Genomic DNA, 25,814 nt, shown 5'->3' with positions numbered 1-25,814 from the left:
CTGCAGATACTAACAAAATTTAAAGGGTACATAGATCTTGATCTAGCAATTCAGCGTCTAAGAATCTATTCAGAGAAGTATTAAGTGTGCAAAAAAAAATTTAAGTTCAGCAGTTGAAACCTGATCAAATTAATTACGGCAAATCTGTACTACAGAATGCTACACACCTCCTGCCAAGAATGAATAGATGTTTATGTGCTGACATGGAAAGAAGTCCTCAATGAATGAATAGAAATGGAAAGTCCATACAGAAGTCTGCCCCTTGTTCTGTGGTTTTTCAACTGATAAAGGTTTTGCATATGCTAGAAAACAAGGCCTGGAATGTTAAAGACCAGTTAATGAGTTAATCGTAAGGTAAGGTTTTTCTCTTAAGTTCTACCTTCTGTATTCTTAGTTGACTGAATGTGAATTACCTTCATAATTAACATCTTCGTATACTCTACCCTCTGGCCAAAGATTCACCATTCTCTCTTCTTCATTCCTCACCTCCGTGCCTATGCTAAGGTCACTTCTCTCTAGAACATTTTCCCCAAATGTCACTTAACCAAACCCTGTCGGTCTGTTTAAAGGCACTCTCTGTTGAGAATTATTGCTCATTAGTTGAAACACCTCTCACCTTGAAGTCTTACAGGCATTTATAATCAGTTCCATTTTGTATCTCAGTGTCTTAGCCACCTCTGTCAGGTTTTATGTGTTTCCCACTTATTAGGTAACAGGATTGTTGTGGAAAGAAACCAAGACATACTCATCTCTGTGCCCCTACAATGCTCAACAAGTGTTTGCTGAATTAATGGGGCACTGACTGCAATTCAATGTGTATGCTGCTAATCGTTTTTAGTAAGAGAACAAATGATTTACCACTTTATTTTCAAAATTTCATTTATACAGAATCTTCAGAATGTTTCCCTTTAATTTTCACAAGATAAAACCCAAAGCTTAAAATCTGGTATTTTATGTCACAGTTAAGAACAGGGAGGAGGGTTCAATCATTCTGAGGAAAAGCTTTCATAACTGTACAAACATTGATATTTACAGTATTTTTAATATGGATACAGACAACATGGAATCATATTTAAATGTACAAAATAGTCTAAATCATAATATTGTATCACAGAACATTCCAAAATTCAAACTAATAAAAGAAATCCATAAACACTGATAACATTTGGGGAAAACAGCAACAGTTTTACCAATAATCATAGTAAACTTATACATAAGACACAATTTACACATCAGAACTACAGATTTAAAGATATATATGACCTGTCTGAATCATGCTAGAATCTAAATACTACTTTGTAATTCATAGGTTGAAGCAAATGTTCTGTAGTAACCTCTGAAACAGGAATACAAACTATAAAATCATATTTGTCATACTTAATTGCTAAGAGAGTACTCCAGGAAACTCCGAGGACAGCAGATCAGGCTTCATTTTTTGTTTTTTGTCTTGGCTGAAATTAAAGTTCTTGTGAATATAGTCCTAAATATAGACAAAGGGATAAAATGAAACCACCCATCATCATGAGTTATTTTACCTTCTCAGACGTAGTTTGGTACAGAGGCCCTGGCAAGATCACAGCTTCTCTGGGGCAGTCACTTTCTCCTGATTTAGGGGGATAACATATTTATTCTTTGCCTTGTTCCAGAAAAGGATTTAAGGTAAGATTTAGAAAACATCAGAAAGCAAAAATTATAGGTTAAATGAAAAACAGAGTTTGAGGCAACAACACACACAAAATTATTTAAGAAAAAGTCAGGAATTAAGCAAAAACATATTACATTATTCTCCAGTGATTTTCCGGAAATATTGCAAAATATGGTATTAATTTGTAAGAAAACTATTAAACTACTAGTGCACCGGTGATGTAGATCACATTTCTTTCTTAAATTTTGTATTAACCCTGATGGAGCAGATGATGATACAAATGTATGTGCTTTGTTCTTTGTGCTTGTGTGAAAAAGGTTTTCCTAAATGTCATAATGTGTGACTCTAAATTTAGTTTCCAGCTATGGCCAGAGGAAAGTATAGGTTAAAAAAAAAAAAAAAAACCCAGCAAATTTGGGTACCCTGACTTAATTTCTATGAAGAAATTCATCAAATGGATGCCTGCTGGTGACCTGAGGATGGGCAGCTACCTTCCAGGTGGTCGGCTGTCACCTGGGGCATCCTGACTGCGTCAGTTCCTCCAGATCCCTCAGCTCACTTCATCAGGACCCAGCAAGAGAAACGGGAGAAGGTGAACTGAAGAGCAGGAGGCCCGCCCAGGTTGGCCTGCTGGGCCCCGGTCTCAGCTGCTGCCCAGATGGTCTGCAGCCACGGCCCTCACCCCACTCCTGGGGTGAGGCCAGTTATGGAGAGAAGGCTGGGGCAGCACGTCAGCTTCTGGGAAATATGAATGGGTCTGTTCATCTCTATTCTTCAGGCCCTGCTTTCAACGCATGACAGAATGAAGGACCTTGTACCTACATCCTGAGAGGTAAGAAGTGGAGGGAACGGGGATGAAGAAAAGGGCTTGAGGGAAATGAAACGCAGGAAGAAAAGGCGACAGGACACGTGGCATGTGTTTCAAAACTACAGATTAAGAATCAGAACAAAATATCTACCTGAACACTAAAAGCAGCCACTAAGGCCTCTTTCTTTTAGGGATGAATGGTCCCAAGTAATACTCCTGAATGTTGGTCAGGTCAGTAAAGAATGAAGTTCAAGTCTATGGATCTGAGGCTGCAGGAATCGCAGGGTTCCTGGCCAAGCCCCCAGGGTCTGAGGGAGGCTTCCAGGGGATAGGGCAGTGATGCCACTCCCCCAGCACCCCCTTCAGAGTATGGGCAGGGCCAGCTTGTCTGCTAGGCACCATGAGACCCACAATACTTTTAGAGACCCACAAAAACGTTTTAATTTTTTTTAAATTCATAAGAAAAAAACCCAAACTTTTAGAATGAAGTGTTTATATATAATATTAAATTCACTTTATATGAATGCAATTCTAACATGTTTTAAATTTTTATGGAAGAAGAGGCCCGAGAAGGCAAAAGTACCTAAGGCTCTTGAAAGTCATAATGCAGCTCTGAACACAGGGCCAGTGGGTCGGGGAGGGGGAAGGAGCATCTGGTCTTGTGGATCTTATTCCACTGATTTTTCTTTTTTTGAATGTTACTCTGAGGTTTGATTTTTAAAGAGAGTTAAGCCTGATGTTGGCGAATTGTGGCCATTCCCACTAGCTAAGATGGGGATGGGGGGAAGCAAACTCATTATTGTGCAATATAAGAACCAAATCAGGATGAAGAGATTTGGGTGTTTTCAAGTCCTATCTCCACCCTGTGAACATTAGCAGAGGCAGGCCTTCCTCTGAGACCCTGCCTACGGAGCTTTCTGCGTGACCCTGCCACTAGGTTTCCTCTGTCTCCTCCAACTGCCCCCAGCAGGCCAAGATCGGCAATGACAGGAATGTGGGCACCTGTTGCAAAAATGTTTTAAGAACATAAGAGAAAAGAAGAATGAATGAGGGAGAAGGGGAGGAAAACATCACAGATTTTAATGTACTAATATTACATGATCCAAAAAATGGGGAAGGACTTATACTAAAATGTTAACTGTGGTTTTCTAGATAGTAGGATAGAGATATTTTTGTTTTAAAAAAATTTTTATAAGATAAATGTACTTGCATCATCCAAAAAAAAAAAAAAAAAAAAGAAAAACCACTCAGCAAGTATTAATTTAAAAATTGTGCTCTCGAAGCTCTAAACCCTGAGCTCTCCCATCTGAGTTCCTCACAGTATGGCTTAGGTTAGTAAGTGTGGTTGACCACCAGCATGCAGAAGACCCAGATTTGAGAACAGAACTTTTAACAATTTCCTCTCTTTTCCATTCCCAAGTTCATCCATAATATAGGAAAATGTCAATCAAGAAAGCTAATTAATACTGTTTTCCAGGCTCTGTTTCCAACATACATGGAAGGCAGTTTGTCAAAAGGACATACAAAGGAGTACAAAGGAATGAATTACTACCTTTTGCAGAATCAGACTTTCTGCCCTTGAATTACAAGCGAAGAGCCTGAGGTCCAGAAGGTTAAGTGATTTTATCACTGTCACAACAAAGCTGGTAACAGAATCAGGGGAAAAACTCAGGTTTCCTGATTTTGGGTCTTACAGCATTTTTAACCCCAGTCTCAGAAGTAACTGCTTTGTAAGTTATGTTTCACTGTTTATCCTAAATGCATATGGAAAAATGGAAAATACTAACACTTTTCTTTAAAAACATTTGTAATTTGGGAAATGTACCATCTCAAAATATAAGTTTCAGGCGAGCAGTCCAACAGTTAAAATGAATCATAAGATTTTAGACTTGGAATGATGCTAGGAAGATAATTTAGATGCAGTTATACAAGAATTTAGGACCCCAGAAGGAAACTATATCCCCCCAAATCACAAGGTTGGACCAAGACCCAGGTCATCCAAAACTGGCTCACTGCTCCTTCCAATACTGACTTATTTTCCTTGATATTCATTAAACCAAAAAAGGTAGAAGTACAGAATTATACCAAGATTAGATGTAATAAAACTGTTATTAGTAAGAATGCGTGGAGAATGGATATTTGTCAATTCTATAGTTAATAAACTCAAATCTATCAGAATAAATCAGGTAGCATGAATGCTTTCATCTGAAAATGTACTTAAATGTAAATCAAAATTTTTAGTTTTATGATTGTTTGAAGCTGATGGAAGACCTTTCAGTATCTCCGGCTCATGCATTTGAAAATAAATTTTAAATGTCTGCAAGTCTCTGGAGCAGGGTTTAGAAGATAATGACCATCAACTTGTTTTTTGTGAGGCTCATGAGCTAAGAATGGTTTTATGTTTTTAAAGGGTTGCAAAAAAATACAGAGAAGAATGTCTGATAGAGACAGTATGTGGTCTGCAAAACCTCAGTTACTGACTAACTGCCCCTTTACACAGGAAGTTTGCTGACCTCTGCTCTGGATTCAGCAAGTATATGAAACTTGGCTGAGTATATATAATATATCCCGAAAGGATTTTTTTGTTTTTAAAATTAAATCTCTGATTTCTTTAAACTTTACTGTAATTTGCCTCTTTCCCCCAATAGCAGGTAGTAGGGAAAAAAAAAAAAAACTAGTTTAAGAGTTATGATTACCTGTGTTCTGGCTTTATCACACACAAACGTCAGTGGACACATAGTTCAGGCTCATTATTTTATGTATCTAAAACCCATACAAAATGTTTCAGACAGCTGAGAAAATGGTATATCCTATAGTAGTGCTGTTATAAACTAAAATGGAAGCAAATATCTGTAATTTAAAAATTGGTAATTTGATTCTCTCCTTTGGGTCTCTTCTCCATTAGGACTTTCTCCTGATGCCTCCGCTGGCCTCCCATAGCATGTTGTTACATTTATTAAACCAGCAGTTCTCAGCCATGTTAATCACCTCAGTGACCACTCACTCACATCTCATCTGCAACCATAAACAAGCCTCATCAAAACACATGAAAAGAATGGAAGTGCTCCTAACGAGACACGAGATACCCAAACTGAAATGACTAGTCTGGGGAGAAGTAAAAATTAGAGACACATTCCACGTATCCACCTTAAGACAGCAGTGAGGCCGCCGCTCTGCAGTCCCCGGGCCTGACTACTAGCCACAGCGGACCAGGCACTAGGGCAGACCCTGCTTCAGCACAACACTGATAACCACCACGTGCGAACAAGTCCATCTCCTTCTTGTCACATGGTATATGTGGCAAAGTTTGGATTTCGTGAACTAGCAAAAAAATGATAAAGCTGTGCCATTGTTAACTAACTTACAGTAATTTCAAGGCTATAATTTTGGAAGTAGGATCAACTGTGTCAAGATTAAAATGTCTTACTTTAAAATAATTACATTAACAATTCCTTTGGTCCCACAGTACAGTTCTCTTCGGCCACTCCATTCTCTGGCTTGCTTTTGTAATTGGAAAGGAATAAATTTTCTATTTGAGTCAAGAATTCTTCAGCAATGAAGCAATTGGTCACTTTGCTCAGAGTTTTCCTCAGACACTCCAAAAGCTAGTGGAAAAGAAAAGTTTTATATTTAAATACACAAAAAGTGTAAGAAGAGGGTCGGCATTACTATTATTATTTTAACCCTTTCCAAACCTCCCATTTTCTAATGCTCAAATGAGAAATGTCTTCCTTACATGTGGCTGAGGATAAATTTGTGTTCAGCGGAAACATAGGAAGCCACTCTGAGGAATGTTTAGGTTCCTTTCTGACTTTATCAACCTCTCAGATTGTATGGAGGATGCTTCTACTCTGGACAAGTTTGTGACTCTGCTTCTTTTTTTAGTAGTTTTATTTACAAAACGAAAGAATTCTAGAGGGTAAAAGTCTATTTATACATGAATACAGGACTCTACCATTTTAAAATCAGGATGCTAGAGGCTATTTCCTGGGAAATGTTCATATTAATCTTCTAACAGAACAAAGAAAAAGTGGCTATAACAGAAGGGGGTAAAAAATATCAAAAAAGAAACAATATATTTAGATTTTCTATTTCCAAATTGTTACCCCAAAAAAAGAAAAAAAAAAGAAAGACGAATGTTGCCAGTCTACTAGTCTTAATTCCTTATACTCATAGATATAAAACTAGAAGTGAAATAGAAGAATTCAAGACTCTTACTTCCTACCAGAAAGTTAAATAAAGTGACCATTTAAATTTAATTGTTAGATTTATACTACCATTCTCAAAAATGATCAATTGTGAAAGCTAAATGCAAACAGGGTGCTTTTGAATTTAATAAAATGAGAAAAGTGTTCTCCATTGTGTATAATAATAATCTAAGAAATTTTTCAGCCAGCACTGACAAATTTATTCTAAAATAGTATTATTCCTATATGCCAGCATGAGCAAAAAAACACATTACTAATTATCTCCTAGAAATTAATTTTAGAAAAGAAAAAGCAATAAAGGAAATACACAGAAAATGTATCCAAAAAGTGCTAGGCATCATGGGAAAACACATCCAGATGAACAGCTTTAGAATCTGTGAACAATGAAACCAATTAAAAAGAAGGCAGCTTACTTTCTGCAAACAAGTCAGGTCAGAATCCCGGTGAAAGATTTTATCCATGGGGACACTGCTGTGGGAAGCAACATGAAAACAACCCGATGAAACAAACAGTATAAATGAATCAGTTCTGTAATAAACTATCAGTGATGCCATACATCACGATTTTAGATTTGACTTGGGTTTTCTCTAAAACCAGTTTAATGAGAAACACTACAGATGTGCAACCACCTCAAACCACAGCTCATACCTCCGGGATAGCCTGTATTTTTCTATTATCCATCTTGTCTTTTCAAACACTAATCCCCACCGAGGTTCTTCTAACATCTGTTGTACTTCAAATTTGTAAGGTAAACCTAGAAAAGCAAAAAGAAGCACACTTTTACCGACTATTTCTTAAACCTCCAATCTCCCTTTAATTACTTAAAATTCCCTTCAGTGTTTTTAGTCGCAGCTTGGCACACCAGCTAAACAGCACTTTGAACATAGTGGGCATTTATTAAATATGCATTGCCTGGCTGAACTTGGTCCAACAAGCATATTAATGCCAAGCAATTAATAAAGAAAAATAAGAGTGCCATTTGCACGACAGTTCTATGCAAGTAACTGTGACAGGTAAGATGATCACATAATTTATCATTCAAACCAAGAGACTTCTTGAGTGGAAGTGGGCACTGTTAATAGTTGTGCAGAACCGCAGGCTGAAACTGGGACTGACCTAGGCAAACCAAGAAATATTCCATCTCATTGATTTTTTATTTTTCACACAGGTTATCAAGCTTACAGCAATGTTATAAGGTAGGCAGCGTTATTCCTATTTAACAGATAAAACGGGCTGACACAAGTTGAACCTGTTCCAGCTAGTAAAGTGGGAAGAGCTTGGATTTTAAACCCCAGCAGGCCTGCCTGACTTCTGAGCCCACATTCATTCCACCTCCCTATGCGTGGCTAACCTAAGATTAGACAAAGAAGAGGTTTAATTTGGGAAAGGCAGTAACTGCACTTGAGTCATGCTAAACTCTGGAGGAAATGAATCTAAGGGATGAATATCACCGTAAGTTAGAAGGAAAAAATACCGAAGGATGAGCTTACTTAGACATTTCTCACATATCCTTCAAAATCCCCATGTAAAATGGTATTTGCTGATTCATCACCAAAGGCCAATACCATAAGAATAATAGTAACACTTATATAATTCTTACTGCCAGGCTTAAGGTGCTTTTATATATGTAAGACCACTTACATGAACTAGCTACCAGTACAGTCCCCAGTTTTTTTTTGGATGAGGACACCCAGTCACAGAGAGGTTAAATAACCTGTTCTTGGACATATGGACACAACTAGTAAGAGGCTGAGCCGGGATCTGAAGCTAGACTGGCTGGCTCAAGTTTTTTTTTTTTTTTTTTAATTGAAGTACTGTCAGCTACAATGTGTCAATTTCTGGTGTACAGCACAATGTCCCAGTCATGTTGAGTTATGTTGTTAACCTTTACATTACACTGCCTCTCAATTGGGTTTCTGCCATCAAAAAGCTTTTTGAGAAAACAAAATGCCAGCAAATCATAAGGCATTAGGAAAAAAAAAATCCTAACTATACTTCCTCACAATGTAAGTGTAATTTGTCAATTTACTCTAAAAAGGATTCCCCCCCAATGTTTTTCAGATGTATGGAAGAAAGGGAGGGAACAGCAAGCCTGATCATAACTGATCTTTCTGCATTTCTCAATTCTCTATTTCATTTCCCCCCTCAAAGAACTTAAGAAGAGTGTCGCATTATGGTACACAGCTATTAAGCAAACTCCTTTTGTGATAATAATCATTTACTTGATATGTTTTGATTGCCTACTAAGCACAGACAACAGCCATAATCGTAACTACCTATTTTAGACCTATTATTTACTAAGCACTCGACATACGTTGCCAACAGTCTTTACAATCCCCCTGTAAGCAAGGTAATAATTTTCTCTCATTTTACAGATGTGGCAAAGGAGAACAAGAGGGTTAAGTAACCTGCCCAAGGTAAAATAAATAATGAATGTCAGAGCTGGGATCTGAGTCAGGCAAGGAACTCCTCCTAATAAAAGTAAAAAATGAGACTAAAAGAGTGGTAAATGCATTTTCAGTCTGCGCTTATAAAAAAAAACACGTTATATAGTTCTAAGAATATTTTCTAAGTTAAAAATATGGCACTAAACCAGTAAAAACTTCCTTTTGTACTGATTATTTTTATCTACTATAACATCAGAATATAACTAATCACTAAGTATATTTCCTGCTACAAGTAGAGAAAATAACCATTAGAGATGTTAGGTATGTAGGTTGGGTACATACCTAACAGAGGGGGGAAAAATGAATGAATAAATGAACAAAGGACTCAAAGTACTGTAACACAAGGTATCCCATGGCTTCTAGAAAATTTTAATTCTTGAGCCAGAGGGTTTCTAAGAGGAGCAAAGGGAAGAACCAAAGATTAAGACCTAATAAGCAGTGGTAAGGCCACACAAGGGGCAGCTCTGCCCGAGAGAGCTTTCTGCAATGATGACAGTGAAATACAGGTGTGCTGCCTGATGGTAGCTGATGCAAGCACCCAGCACTGTGCCTCTAAGCTTTTGAGTGAAATTTTCCCATTTGGGGTAGTTTCTTCACAAACATGTGCTAGTCTGTATCTTGCTAAATACTAAATTTGAACCTTCTACGAATCTCTGGAGTTTGTTATCTAAGCGGCTTTCTGCTCTCTGGTACTCTGTTTTGCAAATTTAGTTGCCCTGGTCTCCCTGGTCTCACCTCCTCCACCTCAACTCAGAGTCTACCAAGTTCTGGATGGGTTTCTTCTCCTTGTGCCACACCTGGCAGCTCTTTTAAGTCAATAAACTGGGGTAATCTGGGCTCATTTCATTTGTTTCCCATCTCTCAGCAATAGTATTTCTTCACTGCCTGAGGTTATATCCTAAGTACCATTGTTTTATATATTTTGTCCAGTTTTCTGGTAGTTTCAGACAGGTCTCTGTTATTTCATTTTGGCCAGAAGTGGGATTCTAGGAACTGAATTTTAAATTTCATTTAATTTAATCATTTGTAAGTAGCTACTTATGACCGTTTTAGTCAGCATCAGAGTAGAAGTTCACTCCTAAAATCTAGCAAACTGGTATTAGAACATGATTTAAATTGATAACAAATTAATTGTGATTCTGCCTTTTGTAACTTCCTGTAAAATTATACTGGGGTAAAGAATGATGTATATGTGCTATGTTCAAAATGGGCATTTTAGACTAAAGTTAATGTCAATACTATCCATCCGATAAAGACCTACAGAGCAATGACCATTTCCAAGGTACCAGGCAATTGATTAGGTGCTGCTGGGGATACAAAGTCAAGGAAGATAAAGCTTCTGCTCTTTGGGGCTCACAGTTTAGTGAGACAGGCTAAAGAGATAAATTACATTAAAAGACAAAAATGACCATGAAGGCAGGAAACAAGTGTTGCACAAAAGATAAAGCACGGAGTTCAAGGGGTCTATACCAAAGAGAGGGCATCTGAATGGCATTATTAAGAATGAGAAAGTAATTTATTAAACATTCATTTAGTACCTATTTTATGCCAGGCCCTGTGCTAGAAACTGAGGATACAAAAGTGAGTACAAGATAATATCTACTATCAAGGAGCTTATGAGCTAATGGGGAAGAGGATAACGTAGACAGTATCCAGAGAGGACAGTGAATTAGAGTGGCAGTCAGGATGGAGAGAGAACATCCTAGCGATGTAACTGTCTCCTCTAATCGTTTCCTTTCCATCCACACTCCCTTCTTACACTCCCCTCCTCTTCCTAGTCTACTTTTTCCTAGACTACTTTTCCTAGTTTGCTACACTAATTCCCTATCCTGCCAGAGTAGACTGGACCAGGTGGACATAAATCCCAAAGGAAGCAAGTCAGATGGTGAGTTAAACCAACCAATTCTCTCTTGAAGTAGAATAGAAACTAAGAGATATAAAAATAGTCAGGCATTGCTGAGCCGAAACTGGGAGGTCGTGGCGAGATGGTGGTAGGGTGGTCATCATTCTTTTTATTTATTTATTTTTTTCATTTGAATGCCATCGCAGAGAAAGCCAGTCTGCATTTATCAAAAATTTTCAAGAGAACAGTGACTTTGCCTATTTTGCTTACAGCAGTGTCTCCAGGACCTAACTTTCTCCAGGGTGTAATCCTTTTGCCTAGTGGCCCTGGTAACACAGTGGAGACTTAAAGCTAGAAGGAAATCATAGAAGTTGAAATAGGGTGGCTGCACTACATGGTATGCAAACAGTGACTCCCTAGTTGAGGACACAAACTTTTCTATCAAATTGTTTTGTGTAGGTATAAATTCTATGATTTATAGGATTCAAAAAAAAAAAAAAAAAAGGTAGAAATAGGAGGAAGTTGTGTTTGTTGAAAACTTACGATAAGAGCCATCTGGGCTAATTTCATCACTTATAACCAGGCAGGTAATCTGAGAATAAGGTAAAGGATTATTTCGATTATAAGGACTAACAATCATTCCAATGAACTTTGCACCACCTCTGGAGAAGTAACTCTACAATTAAAAAAAAAAGTATAATTAGTTTCAACTACATATATTTAAAAGTATTTACGCATACCAACATTTTAAACATCTAACAGAGGAAATGGGAATGCAAATCTGTGTTAAAAATTTTACATCTAAACAACAACTAAATTAAATGTCTTTTACATTCATTCAATACCCTAAATTTTTCAGGCCCAAACACATTCAATCCAACCCAAAAAGATCACCCAGCCTAGTTCTAGTTGTTCTCACCATCTTTAAAGGTGCTGGGAAGAATCATCACTGTTTCTTTGATGGTTTGTCTATATTAAGCAAAAGAGCTGATTTTCTAAATGTTTAAAGAAATATATATTACTCTTGTAATCACTTGCTAGAAATGGTAAAAGTATATTTATTTAATAGAAAACAGTGAGAGAGGAGAGAATGTGCAATTATGTACAGAATACACATACAAAGACCTATAAACACACCTGGTATTTGGCTTGAGTGTCAATATCTCGTAAGGAAGGATTAGGGTCAAAGGCAGGATGAGAATGATACCATCCAATAACACTGTAGCCCCTGACAGCCAAGGTCTCCGAGGCCTGTGTCTGTGAGACAGGGTCCATCTCACACTGCAGTCCTGTACTCAGGCTGTTGCACGGTTCTGCTGCACAGACCTGTAAAGGATTAATCCTTACATGATTACACTGAAATCCTGTTATTTCTATACTTCATTGTTTTAGTCCCTCATACACAGATACAGAAACTTTTTAAAGCCAAGCCTTTTATTTGCCTATGTGAGAGGCAGCCTTTAACCTGCAAATGAAGTACTCTCCAAAAGTGGGACTGCATGCTAGGAACTCAAAGTCTATTTTTCTACTCAAACAAGTTAAGTGTTAGTTTTCCAGGTCAGCCCATATAATATCTGTACTAACACAGTCTTTCCATGATGCCTATTATTTATGATAATAATTACTAGAGAATGGTGTACACCAAGTTTCAGCTGTAAGCACAGGTTTCCCGGCCCCTTAGGAGGTGAAGCTTTTTACTGGTGAAGGCAACGAGGCACCAAGGCCTGGCAGCATTCCCTCTTTCTCAGTGGTAAAAGGAAACAGGTGCTCAATATACGGAATGTTTAGTCACCTCTAGGAATATAGAACTTTCTACATTTGCATATTCTCACTAATATCATAAAGTCTATGTGTTAATTATATCCACTGAAATCTATAAAAATATTTGGTATGGCAGACTAAATAACTTAAAACATTTTAAGAGAGAACTTACTTCAACTATCTTATCAGGTTCTGAGTATCTTCCTCCTAAAAGACCAATCACTTCTGCCATAGAAACGTGAGCATGCTGAAAGGCAAACAAGGCAGACTTAGCCCAAACACACAAACCCACCTGACAAAAAACCAGGACAAAGGCCACTTATCAGAGGAGAGGCATTTCCAAGTGTGGTAATTATGCTTTTCTAAAATAAAGTAGCGTAGTAGAGGAGCCAGATGCCAGGCTCAGCACTTAGGGACTTAAGATTTTAGCTCCATCTTCACTGCCGGCTGAGAAGCTTTGGACCAAACATTCAAACACTCTAAGATGCCATTTTTTTACTTATAAAATTGAAGACACCATTTGCTCTCCCTACTGAGAAAAGGTATCATAAGGATAGAGTAAAAATCACACTGGGTCCACCACAGAAAAACACCATAAACGCGTGTACATACAACTACTGGAGGTCTTGGGAGCTTAGTGCAAAACAAGGAGCCTCCAAACTAAGAGTTGAGCTTTCCTGCAGTTATCTAGAAGGCAGCAGACAAGGATACCAGGAAATTAAAATAGGGTTAATGATATAAACAGTCTGCAAAAACTCACATTAATTTATTTTCTCTAAAATATGGAAACATGCAATTGTTTGGCTTTTCTCCAAAAGAAAAGACTTATTTTTAGATTCCTTGTAAAAGAGGATAGTTAAGATCCAAAATACACGTCTTCCATACTCTCTCTTATGCCTGCAATAAAAATACACAAGAATAGAAATCAGATAACTAAGTAACACAATATAATATCCTTACCAAATCCATTATTAAAAGTGCTTCTGAAGCCACTTTCACCTGAAATGGCTCCTGAAATATAAAAAAAAAAAAAGGGGGGGGGAGCATAAAAATAGAGATTTCGTTCTTCCCAATTGGAATGTCCACCCTTTCCTCCTTTACCCATCACACCAAGTTCCCACCACCAATCAAGGCTCAGCACAAACCAGACTTTAAAATAAACAAACAAACAAACAAATACATAAATACATAAATATTTATATATAAAATCAAAACCCAAGTATGAAGAAGTTCTTTCTCATTTTCGATCTATGTCACTCATCTGACCATTCGTGTACCTTGCCTTGTCCAACCTTTCATATATACATGCCTTGCATACACAGAAATAGAAGAAATGTTTCATGCCTTTGGGGAGGACAGGAGGACATTATTTGTGGTCATTCAGGGTACATAAGTAGTACCTGCTTTTCTTCACTGAAAACATTACAAGGTATCAGTTGGAAAGGATCGAATGAGCTGAAAAAGGAAAAAGAAAAAAAAATCATTCCTAATATAATCTCAATAACAAATAATCAAGAAAATGCATTTATTTACAAATTTGAAAATGGTTATCAATAATCTAAACCTAAATTCTGCCTGAGTGAGAAAAATATTAAAGAAGGAGAATTTCTTAGGATAGCCCATACAACCCTTTTGAAGGAAGCACTATTCTTTTGGACTTGATTAAAAATTAGGGAAATGACAGAGCTTTGGGAGAAACTAATTCTGTTGTCTTAATTTCTTTTAATACCCAAAGAGAACACTGAAAGCAGGTTTCAAAAGTTCAGTGAAAATGTAACCCTGACATAAGATAGGAAAGAAAGTTCAAGAAAGATGGAAGTTGCTCAAAAACACTCTGTCAGCACAAAAATGTGCTCAGCATAGAGCAGGGACTAAGTATTTGTTGAATGAATAAATGCCAAACAGTTCTGTTAGAGAAATTAATATATATCAAAAGTTCTATGATAAACTCATCTTTTAAAATGAAAAAGTATAAAAAGATGGAAGGAGGGACACCTAAACAAGGTTAGATATAAAAGCATGTGTAAATCTGAAAGAAATGTTAGAAAAGCTTTGACCAGTAAAGAATTGAGGTTTGAGAAAAAATATTTTAAAAGTGTTTTTAGGCTATGTTCAGAGAAAACAAACAAATGAGGAATATATTCATGTTAACAAACTGGGAAAGAGCAGAACTGTTTAGTTCCTATTCTACCAGAGACTTAGTGCTAGGAGAGCAGACACTTTGTTTTGCTGAAAACTATTCCCAGTGCCTGTAACAGTGCCTGACACTAGCAGGCTTTCAAAAAGTGTTTGCTGAATGAAGATCTTCAAGTTAGAAAGTGCTTAATCAATGCAAATAAAAAGAAACAAAAGGCCAAGATAGATGAGAAAATAAAAAGAGAGCATATGCATCCCAGAGCACTCTGAAGAGCCCGGATACGAAACCACTGTCAACCTTTCTGAGGAGCTGTAGAGAATGGGAAATTACTGGAGGACTAGGAATAGGCAATTATTGGGCCTGTGTTCAAAACACTCAAAAAGCAGCAGAGGAATTAAATGTTAAATATTGGAAACATTCTAGAAAATATTATTGAACAGCTGATTTGTGAACCTTTAGCAAGTGAAGAGGTGACTACTAAGAATAGTAATGGGTTCATGACAATATATGTCATGGTAAGTCCATTAAACTTCATTTTTGACAGGAATGATCTGCCAGAAACTGGCAGACTCATAAACTCAAATATACTGTTACTGAACGTAAGCAAGACATCTGCTATGATTACTCTTCTGCTTAAGATGAAGAAATATGGGTTAATTGTGGTAATACATAGCTGACTGAACAATGAAGTCTGAAGTTTACATTTACCTCAGTTAAACCTTTTAATCAGTAACCAATGATGGAAAAGGCAAGTTGACTGAAATGTTGATGATGCAAAGCTACGAAGGCTAATGTAAGACAAGTGGACGTGGACTCAAAAAAATCCCAACAAACTGGAAGAATGACTTGAAAATTACAATGTCTCACACTTAGACTCAGAAAATGGAACGTCTGGACACAAAATGAGGGGTCCTAGCTTATGGAAACTTTTTTTTTTTTATAGTTTATCTCATTTAATTTATCCTCACAACTGTAAGCTTTGATTTTTAGTTTAGAGAAGTGATATATAATGTAATGGTTAGGCATTTAAAGCCTTAATGCCTGGGTTAAATCACACCATCACCACTAACAAGTGTGGGCAAGTTACACAACCTCTTTGTGCCTCTGTTTCCTCATCTATAAAATGGGAATGATTATATTAACTTCTGCATACAACTGTTATGAGGATTACATGAGTTAATATATGTGAAACATAAATGACAGTGTTAACTATTATAATTACTTCATAAATGAGGACCCAAGGCTTATAAAGGCTTTGTGTAACTTACCCAAGGACACACAACTGGTTGAATGTCAGGGCACTTTTCAACTGAAACTAACCAAGTGTCATTCCTGGATATCTTGTTTTAAAAGGGACACTGACAAAACTATAGTCTATTTTGTGGGTCACATGCAGGAAGTGAGTGTCTAGAAAAATCAAGGCATTTAACTTACTTGGTGACCCTTAATGTTACAAGCTATAGATTTTAGATTATTTAAAAAAAAAAATCTTGCTAACCAGCTAAAGAGAAAGCTAGTCATTTCATGAGTTTACCTGTTCACAATGTCTAGGAAGTTAGATGTGGTCATAAACAAGGCACATTCCAACATATGTTGGATCCTATATTCACTGAATATAAACAAATTAAAACTTTTGTCCAAGGTCTCCCTTGGACAAAATGATTAATAATCATTGAAATAAAAACTTCAAAAAATTTCAGCAGTATTTGTAAACTTAATGTGAACAATATAATGTTGCAATATCAGATACTCCTTCCATATATTTTCTAATCATTTATGGTAAATTAAAAAAAAAATCACACTTATATAATCTAACACTATACCTTTTTGTTGGTCTTGGCACTTTTGAAGATTTACCAGGTTTACATTTTTCCTCTTCTCTTCTTCTTGCCAACTCCTCAGCAGAAAGATGCTGAAAAAAAAAACACCCGTTGATCAACCACTGAGAGGCAGAATTAATAAAGACACAACACAGCATAAAGATACAGAGCACAGATTCTGTAGAGAATGCCTAGCTCTGCTACTTACTAGCTGCGTCACCCTGGTCAATGTATTACTAAAGTTTACTGTGTTTCAGTTTTCCTCATCTTTAAAATGGGAACGATACTAGTAATAACAACGTCATGGTGTTATTGTGAAGATTAACTGAGTTAATGTTTGTAAAATACTGATAACAGTGCCCAACATAGTAAGTTCCATATAAATATAAAATGAGTCTCTTTCATTTCATTTCTACTACCAATCTCGCACTCTAGTCCAAATGAACTATATCTCTTTTCCAGAATATGTCTCATATTTTCCCATGTCTGTACCTTTGCTGATGCTACTCCTTCAGCCTGGCATTACCTCATCTACTTTTCCACATTTTGAGATTCTCCTGCTCATCTTTCAAGTCACAGATGAAACACCACAACTTTGAAAATTTTCCTGATCATACCCTTTTGGAGGACCTTATATTTCTTGGGACCAATCTCATGGAACTTACCACACAGGCTTTATCTTTCCTAGTAGAAATGTAAGTTCCCTCTAGGCAGGAACCATGTGTTACTAATTGTTGTGTCTAGAAGAATGCTCAGGTGTGAGGTTGGGGGCAGGGAATGGAGAAGAGAAAAATAAGAGAACTGACATTTATTGAGTAGCTGGTACATGCAAGGCTCATTGAGTACCGAGAATTAGGATCTTCATGTATTTTATTTCATTTATTTCACTTAATTCTCACAGTAATCTTTCAGGAAGGTATTATTATCCATGCTTTATAAATAAAAACCTAGGATTTGGTGCAGTTATGGAGGATAACAAACCCAGAAAGTACACATTCACATATTCTTTCCATCTGAGTGCAATGGCTGTTCACAAATCATATATACACAGAACGTGTGTGTGTGTGCATGCACGTGCGTGTGCACATGTGTGAACATGTACACACATACATTCACTGCCTATATTTCTTTTTAGGAACATAATTTTCATTAGTAGACATAATACTTTAATATTTGTAATTCAACTTATGTCAAATGCTTGGGACAATATTTTTAATTAGTGTATCAAAACATCATTCGATGACTGTTCACTGAAATCAAGAGGGTATACCAACTCTCTGGCACCATGGCCGATATTCTAGAGCCAGAGATCAGAATGTAGAGACAGATAATCAGAGTTCTGAAAATGAGCCCAAGTCCTAGCTAACTGCATCATCAATACCTTGTACTTTGTTGTTTACTGGTGATTTCTAGGCAAATTAACATGGGAAAGAGACACACACACACACACACGTATAATATATGTGACATTATGATATATGAACATACACTGACAAAACAACTTTCACTCTTGAGCCACTTGAAAGGCTCAAAGTTACCTCAAACGTCTGTCCTTCTAAGTCTTTTGCGTCACACCAATTTCCCCATGGATCTCGGACCCTACGTCTCCTCGTACGCTGCGATGAAATTAAAATAAAGCAAAAGGTAACAAGATTAGCTTGGAGAAATCACAGCACATTAATACACAAAACCAACCAAAATAATAATTTTCTAAATATCAATTTCTCCATTAAAATAGTGTAATCCCTGATCAGTGATGCTTGACTACATTTTATTAATTTATGTTCAATAGTTAGCACTCCACAGAAATAAATCAGTGATGATTTTCTAAATTTTATTTTGATTTCTTCTTTAATTTTCATTTCCTTTCACCACCTGGGAGTTATAACTCTAGGGCAAAAAATATTTTTTAAGAGCAAAAAGGACCACCAAGAAAATGACTGTGGTAGAAAACTTAAAGAACACACAGCAAGAGGTATAATATTGAAAACTAGAAACAAAATAATTATATCTCAGGCACAGAAAGGAAAAGATTGCCCAGTTAATACAAATAGTAAAAAATTATAAAGTTGGTTACTGGATTAGTAAAATCCAGTTTTACAAACATCAGTTCTGAAGCCTTTAAACTGTACTGGCTGCCAGAAGCCAGCGTATGACCAGCACCACTCCCAGCAACTACATATGAAAACATCCTTTCTTAATAAAGTAAACTAGGTAGAAATGGTTTTTCAGCCTAAATATTCTGAGATAAGTATCTACTCTATCATCTATACTTTTTTCCAGTATCGTACCTATTACCAATTTCACCTACTTTATTAGTAAAACCAGTAAGACCACAATATGACTCTGCCTTTTAGGAAACTTGTTGGATCACTTACTTTTAAAATAAGATGCATACATTTAAAAATCTTGTAAAACTCCCTAACCTCAAGAATTTAAAAATAAAGGCTAAAATATTTTGAGTTATTCCAAAAAGCTGAATCTTACAATAAACTTTAAGCAAACAAAAAACAAATGAAGGAGAAAAAAACAGCTCAATTGTTTAGTTTTAGAAGACACATTAGACATAGAAATCAAGACCAAGCAGTCTTGGGGGCGGGGTATGTACAGCTAAGTGGTAGAGTGCATGCTTAGCATACACGAGGTCCTTGGTTCAACCCCCAGAACCTCCATTTAAAACCAATAACAAAACCAAGCAGTCTAAGACCACTTTAGAGAAACATCATACTTCCGTGTAAAGTTTGTAAGTGAATTTTGAGGTTGTTTTGGGGTTTTTTGGTCTTATAAACCAAAATGAAACTGAATGGAAACCAGAAAAGTAAATGGCTCGGATGAAACACAAGAGAAGACATGTCCTTCCACTAAACGGCCATTTGTTAAACAGGTGAAAAGAAGCAGGCACGCCTTCCTTAGGAGGGGAGGGAGCACTCTGGTGAGACCATTTAGGGAGAGGTGGCGGCTTACCATAGACTGCAGACGCTGGGCGAGTTGGTACGCTTCTACCGCATCTTTTCTGTCTCTGATTCGTACTTTATCGACTGGTTGTGGCCTGTTGTATATGGCCTGTTCTATTGGAGTCCAAGAAAAACAAAACAATCCATTATTTTATGGAACTCATTTGTTAACAGAAAGACACATCTACACTGACTACTAATTGTAAGACAATTTCTAAGTTTTTTTTTATATCTGAGCTTCTCTCTTTTTCTACAATACACATTTGATGTGCTACTTGGTAGTTCTCACATAAAAGCTATTCTAACAAAGAAATCTCAATAAAACACTTAGGAAACAGGTCAGTTGCTTAATTTCTGATTAAATGTTAAGCCCACTTTGCTAATTTTGGAAGTCTAATACAGAAAACATGATTTCATTTTTCTTATAGTGGAGAAGGAAACGATGACTCCTTAGTTTCCCTGTAAAGCCAGGCTGACATACAATGCTTTGGGCGAAAAGACACCAAAATAAAGGACAGACCCCAGGGCAGGCTATAAATTCTATCTACCGCTACATGAAATGAAATAATCTCTGACAGGAAGTTTTCTGGTTGTCTTTTCATAGACACAGAATACAGAGTATACTTCTCTCAAACCATGGGTTGCAAGATTCTAATTACCTTATCACTTTGCAACTATAACTATTACCTTTCTTCAAAGTTCTCTGTCATGTTAATTCAATAAAAGGGGAGAATACATTTTAAATTATGCATATTCATTGACTTTAAATTTGAGAAAAACTAGGGTGAAAGAGATTTTCTATGATGAAAAATATTTTGGCACTTTTATTACACTTCAGTGTAGAGGCTTAGAATTTATTTTACTTAAAACATGGCTAGACAGTATTTCTAGCATTAATACAGTATTTCCAAATTAAATGGGCTTTGATTAGACTTTTCATAAAATTACTTTTCTTGACAAAGAACAGCATTCTTAAATCATTTCTACTACTTAGACTGAATGTTTTTCCTTTAAAATCATACCACCAATTTTCACAGTAGGTTAAAGGGAAATATCATTTAATCAACAGAAATCTGTTTTGCAACAAAATCTCAACAATACATTTATTCCATAATGTTACAGCATCTTTCTATATTCTGTATCTACCATTAAGTCTACTTGAATTCACAAAGGAATTAATGGGTGCTGTAAGGATAAAAAATGTCGAGTAAAAGATGTTGTTGGGTTTTTATTTTTACCACATCCAAAATTGATTGCTCCTATCAACTCGAGGTATGTATGAATCCGTCCAATACAATTAACATCCCCACAGTTCTTCAGGCCAGGACGCACTGAGGTCTTATTTAAGTATTTCGGTTTGCATATCTCCCTAATTAAGAGATGGAAGTACAATTATTTTGGATAAATAAAAACATGAAAGAAGATTTCTGGGGGAAATTTTTAATATCCGAAATATTTTTTAAATGTACACCCTCTCAATACATAAATGTGTAGTAAAGACAATACGAATACATAATACCGAATGTACTTTTTTCCTGAAGTATCTGTAAGCGAAACAGTAAATTACAAGTATCATTTCTCCCCCAATATTAAATTCAATAGATTCCAGTTATCACAGGACTTTGAAGTTAGAAGCTTATTTATCTATAGATCCAAGCGCAAGTCTGAATCTCTGAATGAAAAGGGCACTTTCCTCATATGTTGAAAGTATTTAGTATTAGACACTCCAGTTTTTAATACATTATTTAGGTTCTCCTACTTTTACTTTGTTGGACAGCATCTTTTAATTATGAGCTACCTTATAAATGCTTAAAAGTTTTATGTTAATTTTTAATCATTATACCAACAAATACTAAGTGCTTACTCTTAGCGGAAAACAAAAATAGATATTATAGAACATTCTAAAGGAATCAAAAAGTACCCAAAGACTATGAAAGGAATGAGAGGTTTACATAATAAATTAAACACATTATTTACTAAATATACTTAATGCACCATGCTAAATGGTACAACACAGAGTCTGAGTAAGAGAGAACTAAATAATAGTAACAAAGAATTACTGAGTGCTTATGCCAGATGCTGTACTAAGGTTACACATAACTCTACAAAGTAGATTTTATTATTCTTATTTTAGAGATGAGGAAACAAGAAGGTGAGAGGGATTAAAGCACTTACTTCGGGAAGTGACTGTATTCAAACACAGACCTTATAAACCAAGTATTCAGATATATCATATAACACAGGTATTTGTTAATCTTTATTTTATTCTACAAATATTTATTCTGTGTCCTACGCACCAGGCATTGTTCTAGGCACTGAGGATACAGAGATGAATCTCAGGTTCCCGAATGTACAGACCTTACAGTCTAACAGTCAGTAAATTAATGAGTAACACATACTCTATCGTCAGGTAGCAGTAAGTGCTAGGAAGACAAAGTAAGAAGGAAAAGGGGAGAGGGTAGGACAAAAAGGCACAGATTATTTTAGACAGGGTGTTTAGGGAAGGCCTAAGCAGAAACCAAATTTAAAATCATAAATTCTGTCAAAGTTCTGGGAGGTTAAAAAGTAATCTGAGATGCAGGAGAGTGTCAGAAGTTCCATTAAAAAGGTGAGTTTTAGTTGGTCTTGAGAGAAGAGGAAACAAACTGCAAATGAAGGCAAGAAAGCAGGAATGGGCATGATACAGCCGGCTACCAAAAAGCTGCAGGAATCAATAACCTGTATGATCTAATTCAAAATTACCCAAATCAAAAAGCTTTAAACAAAGAGTACTAGCACAGCATTGAGCAAATGGTAAGGCCTCTAGAAATATCTTTTCATAGCATAATGATTTATTCTTTCAATCTGCCTCTGTATTCCAAGCATTGTTCTAAGAGACACAACAATGCACTATATACTAGGGACATAACAATGAACAAACCAGACAAAAGTCTGCCCTCGTGGAGCTTACATTATCACGGGGGGTGGGGACAATACAAAAATAAACATATAACATTTTCAGTGGTAGTAACTTCTATACAATACATAAAATGCAGGGTAAGAGAATGAGTAGGTGGAGATATGTGAGCTACTTTAGGCACAGGGTAGTCAGAAAAGGCCTCTAATTTCCCTTGAGCAGAACTGAATGAGAAGAGGAAGCAAGATTCACCAAGAGCTGGTAGGCAGAGAAGCATCCAAGGCAGAGTGAAAAGTCAGTCAAGGCCGAGCTGGAAGCGTGAAAATAATGGGTCAAGACTACAGACTCAGGACTCCCCTTCACCTAATGTGACCTGGAACAGGTCCCTTCTCCTCTCTGAACCTCATTTTTCTCATCTGTAAAATGAGGACAAGGTTGTCAAGAAGACCAGAGATGATTTAAATATAAGGCATGGCATTGGTAAGCATTCAGTAATGATATTGGTTACTATTTTAATAAAGAATTCCGCTAATCAGGGAGTCAACTGCATGTGCTTTCATGGAAAGATCTTTTAGCTATGAACAAATCTAGTAAGACTTTTTTGTTTTAAACATTTAACTCTTCCTTTGTTTGTTTTTTATAACACCACCTCTAGTCTCCAAATACTGTCTTCTATCTCTGAAGAGAATAGATTTGAGCTCCTGCTCAAAACATTCCTTTTTGCTTTCACACTGTTCTGCTAAATCATTATATTGAAATAGCAATATTTAACTGGTTTCATGAACTAAGGCAAATGACATTAGGAAACTACTACCATATAATTTATGCCAGCTATATAAATTATTCTGCCTCATAAATCCAAAATTCAAAGCAATAAATGAAATTTGATTAAAGTAACATTAAGTAGTCATTGATGATTTATATAGGTATTTTTGAGTTAGTTATTATTTTGAAGCCTTTCAATTTTGGCATTCATGCTCTAATTTCTAAAAACAAAATTAGATTACCAATAGAGCTCTAATTTAATCTGTCTTTCTTAATAGTGTGAATTAGGCAATGTGTAATAATAGAGCGATTTATAGAGTCAAGACTTGCAATGAAGTCCTTCTTCTGTCAGTAGCTGGTTGTATAATCAAAGGCAGGTCCCTAAAGATCTCCTGACCTCAACATCATTCTATCAAATAAAAAATACCTGCCTATTTCATGAGATTGTTGTGAGGGATCAGATGAGATAAAAGAGCTCCCTGCAAACTGTAAAACAATTATGCAAATATCAGGAGTTGTTTCTCATAGGTATTTTTCACTTTGATACCACCCTTACCTAGAATTCTCCCAATCTCAACAATCTGCAAGCTAACCAAGAGTCAAGAACAAGAAAAAAAACCCTTTCTTTTAGAGTAGGGTTACCTTTAGATGTCAAAATACTTAATATTATGTGGGTAAAATGAAGGTTACTGATATAATAAGCCTGGTTATTTGTTTTCCTTTGGTAATCTTCCTAGGTTATAGCAGAGGCCCTCTGTAAAGATGGCTCTACACAATTCGGTAGCTCCTGAAGCAGTAACAATTACAAACGTTAATGATATCTTAATTAAACTATTAGGAAAAATTCAAATTACCTTCAGAGCACTCAGGCTAATAAGGTAGGAAATTTTTTTGGTTTGTTCCCCATCTGTTACTAAATAATTCAAATAAAAGGCACTAACAACTTGGAGGGTAAATTTCACGTATCAAAAAATTCCTATATCCTGATGAAGCTGGATGAACGAATTAGTAACACATTATGTCACAAGTTCAAAACATTTAAAGCAGATATTTGGAAAGATTTCTGAAATCTAGCCACGTTTAATCATACTATCCTTGCCACCAAAGTTTTCTGTCTGTGCACTTCAAAGTACATCATAAACTAGGAAAGACATTCTCCCCCTTTCCCAGGGCAGTAGTGTTTTCTGTATCTTCCTGACTTCGTCCTAAGAAGCTGCTTCTTGAGGCAATCCTCCACCCCTTTTCTTCCAGTACAAAGACTCTTAAAGGACAGACAGATGGGTTAAGATAGCTATAGATGACAATATTTACCAAAGCTTTCTAAAGGCTTCACCATGAGAAATTTTAAGCTTTGCCTATTGAAATATATTAACAAGTTAAAGCTCTCTGGAACACTCAATGTAAAACACTACATTCTGCACAGGCCTAATTAAATACTCTAGAGTATCATAAGTCTTAAAATGGCATATAAAATATACTTTCTCCTTACCACTGATCCAAAATATAATTCCTAATTTTCAAATAGCGTTCTGGTGTTTTAGCTTGGCGCCCCTCAAAAAACTCAGGAATGGCTTGTTTTTCTTCTTCTTGAATGATATTTCTATCTATTTCCACTTCTTGTTCTGGTGGTTTAAGCTCTTCTTCCTCATGGCTCTCCTCCATTTGGCAGGAATGAAAAAGCAATTCACTATCACTCAGGTCTTTCTGAACTCCACAAGGCTCTGGAGAAGGCAACTGCCTGGCATCATCTATTATTCCGTTTCCATCATGCTTATCACAGGTTTTTGTCAGTTCATTACATTTCTGATCATTTAATTCAACTGATTTTTGGTCACCGGTGCTCTGATTTTCAGTTCGAAATGTAACTTCTGAGCTTGAAAGTGTTTCCATTTCATTTTCTTTTATATTCTGAAGACATTCCTTGGAAGATTTAGAAATGGGCTCTTCCCGGCTGTCAGAAGCAATGAATTCTCCTTGACTGGTTTCATGACTTGTACTATTACGGATGTCTAAGAAGAGATCACTGCTAAGATTCTTTTGGGGAGTTTGAGAAGTCAACTCATCTGCCTCATCTGTGATGTCCACTTCTTCATCATCAGATAACTTTTCAATTTTTACAGCATTCAAGTTGGGATCAGCACGTCCCCATAAACCTGATTGTGTCCACGCTTTTGTGCCTTCACCTTCATTTTTCACCTGAAAATCACTGACGTGCTTCTGATTTGGTGTTTCCTTTTCTGGAACATCTAATTTTACCTTATTAAAAATCAAGATAAAACCCCCATAATATTAATATTTTAAAATTTAATCACTGGCACAAAAAATAGGATAAATACAGAGTTATTAAACTGAGTACATGTCAATGGTATATTACACCTTTACTGTGCTTTTCTTTAAAGGGTTTACAACTGCATTTTAAATGTAAAAAGATCATCATTGTATCTGAGGTTAACTGGCTTACTATGTAGAAGGGAAGTAAAGGGTAGCAGGAGAGAAAAGGAGTTTTGGACATTTAGCCTGAAATAGCCTT

At 36.3% G+C, this 25,814-nt stretch overlaps 1 protein-coding gene across 2 annotated transcripts in view; it reads right to left on the bottom strand.

The window, feature by feature from the left end:
- Positions 1-2,030: 2,030 nt before the first annotated feature.
- MYSM1 (Myb like, SWIRM and MPN domains 1) overlaps positions 2,031-25,814 on the bottom strand; it is a 36,526-nt gene continuing 12,742 nt past the window's right edge. The window contains exons 8-20 of one of the 2 annotated variants that reach the window (XM_010984567.3): positions 24,774-25,540; positions 20,862-20,992; positions 19,634-19,737; positions 18,208-18,285; positions 16,673-16,761; positions 14,113-14,167; positions 13,673-13,723; positions 12,885-12,959; positions 12,089-12,277; positions 11,495-11,627; positions 7,310-7,415; positions 7,075-7,132; positions 2,031-6,058 (exon numbers count right to left, since the gene is read on the bottom strand). In XM_010984567.3, coding sequence (XP_010982869.3) covers positions 5,891-6,058; positions 7,075-7,132; positions 7,310-7,415; positions 11,495-11,627; positions 12,089-12,277; positions 12,885-12,959; positions 13,673-13,723; positions 14,113-14,167; positions 16,673-16,761; positions 18,208-18,285; positions 19,634-19,737; positions 20,862-20,992; positions 24,774-25,540 — 2,004 coding nt within the window. In that variant the 3' untranslated portion in view covers positions 2,031-5,890. The remainder of the gene's footprint in view (positions 6,059-7,074; positions 7,133-7,309; positions 7,416-11,494; positions 11,628-12,088; positions 12,278-12,884; positions 12,960-13,672; positions 13,724-14,112; positions 14,168-16,672; positions 16,762-18,207; positions 18,286-19,633; positions 19,738-20,861; positions 20,993-24,773; positions 25,541-25,814) is intronic. The other variant, XM_031465224.2, reaches the window with a different exon arrangement.

Source organism: Camelus dromedarius, chromosome 14, assembly GCF_036321535.1.
Source record: "Camelus dromedarius isolate mCamDro1 chromosome 14, mCamDro1.pat, whole genome shotgun sequence".
Taxonomy (NCBI): domain Eukaryota; kingdom Metazoa; phylum Chordata; class Mammalia; order Artiodactyla; family Camelidae; genus Camelus; species Camelus dromedarius.
This window is presented reverse-complemented; position numbering and strand designations above follow the sequence as displayed.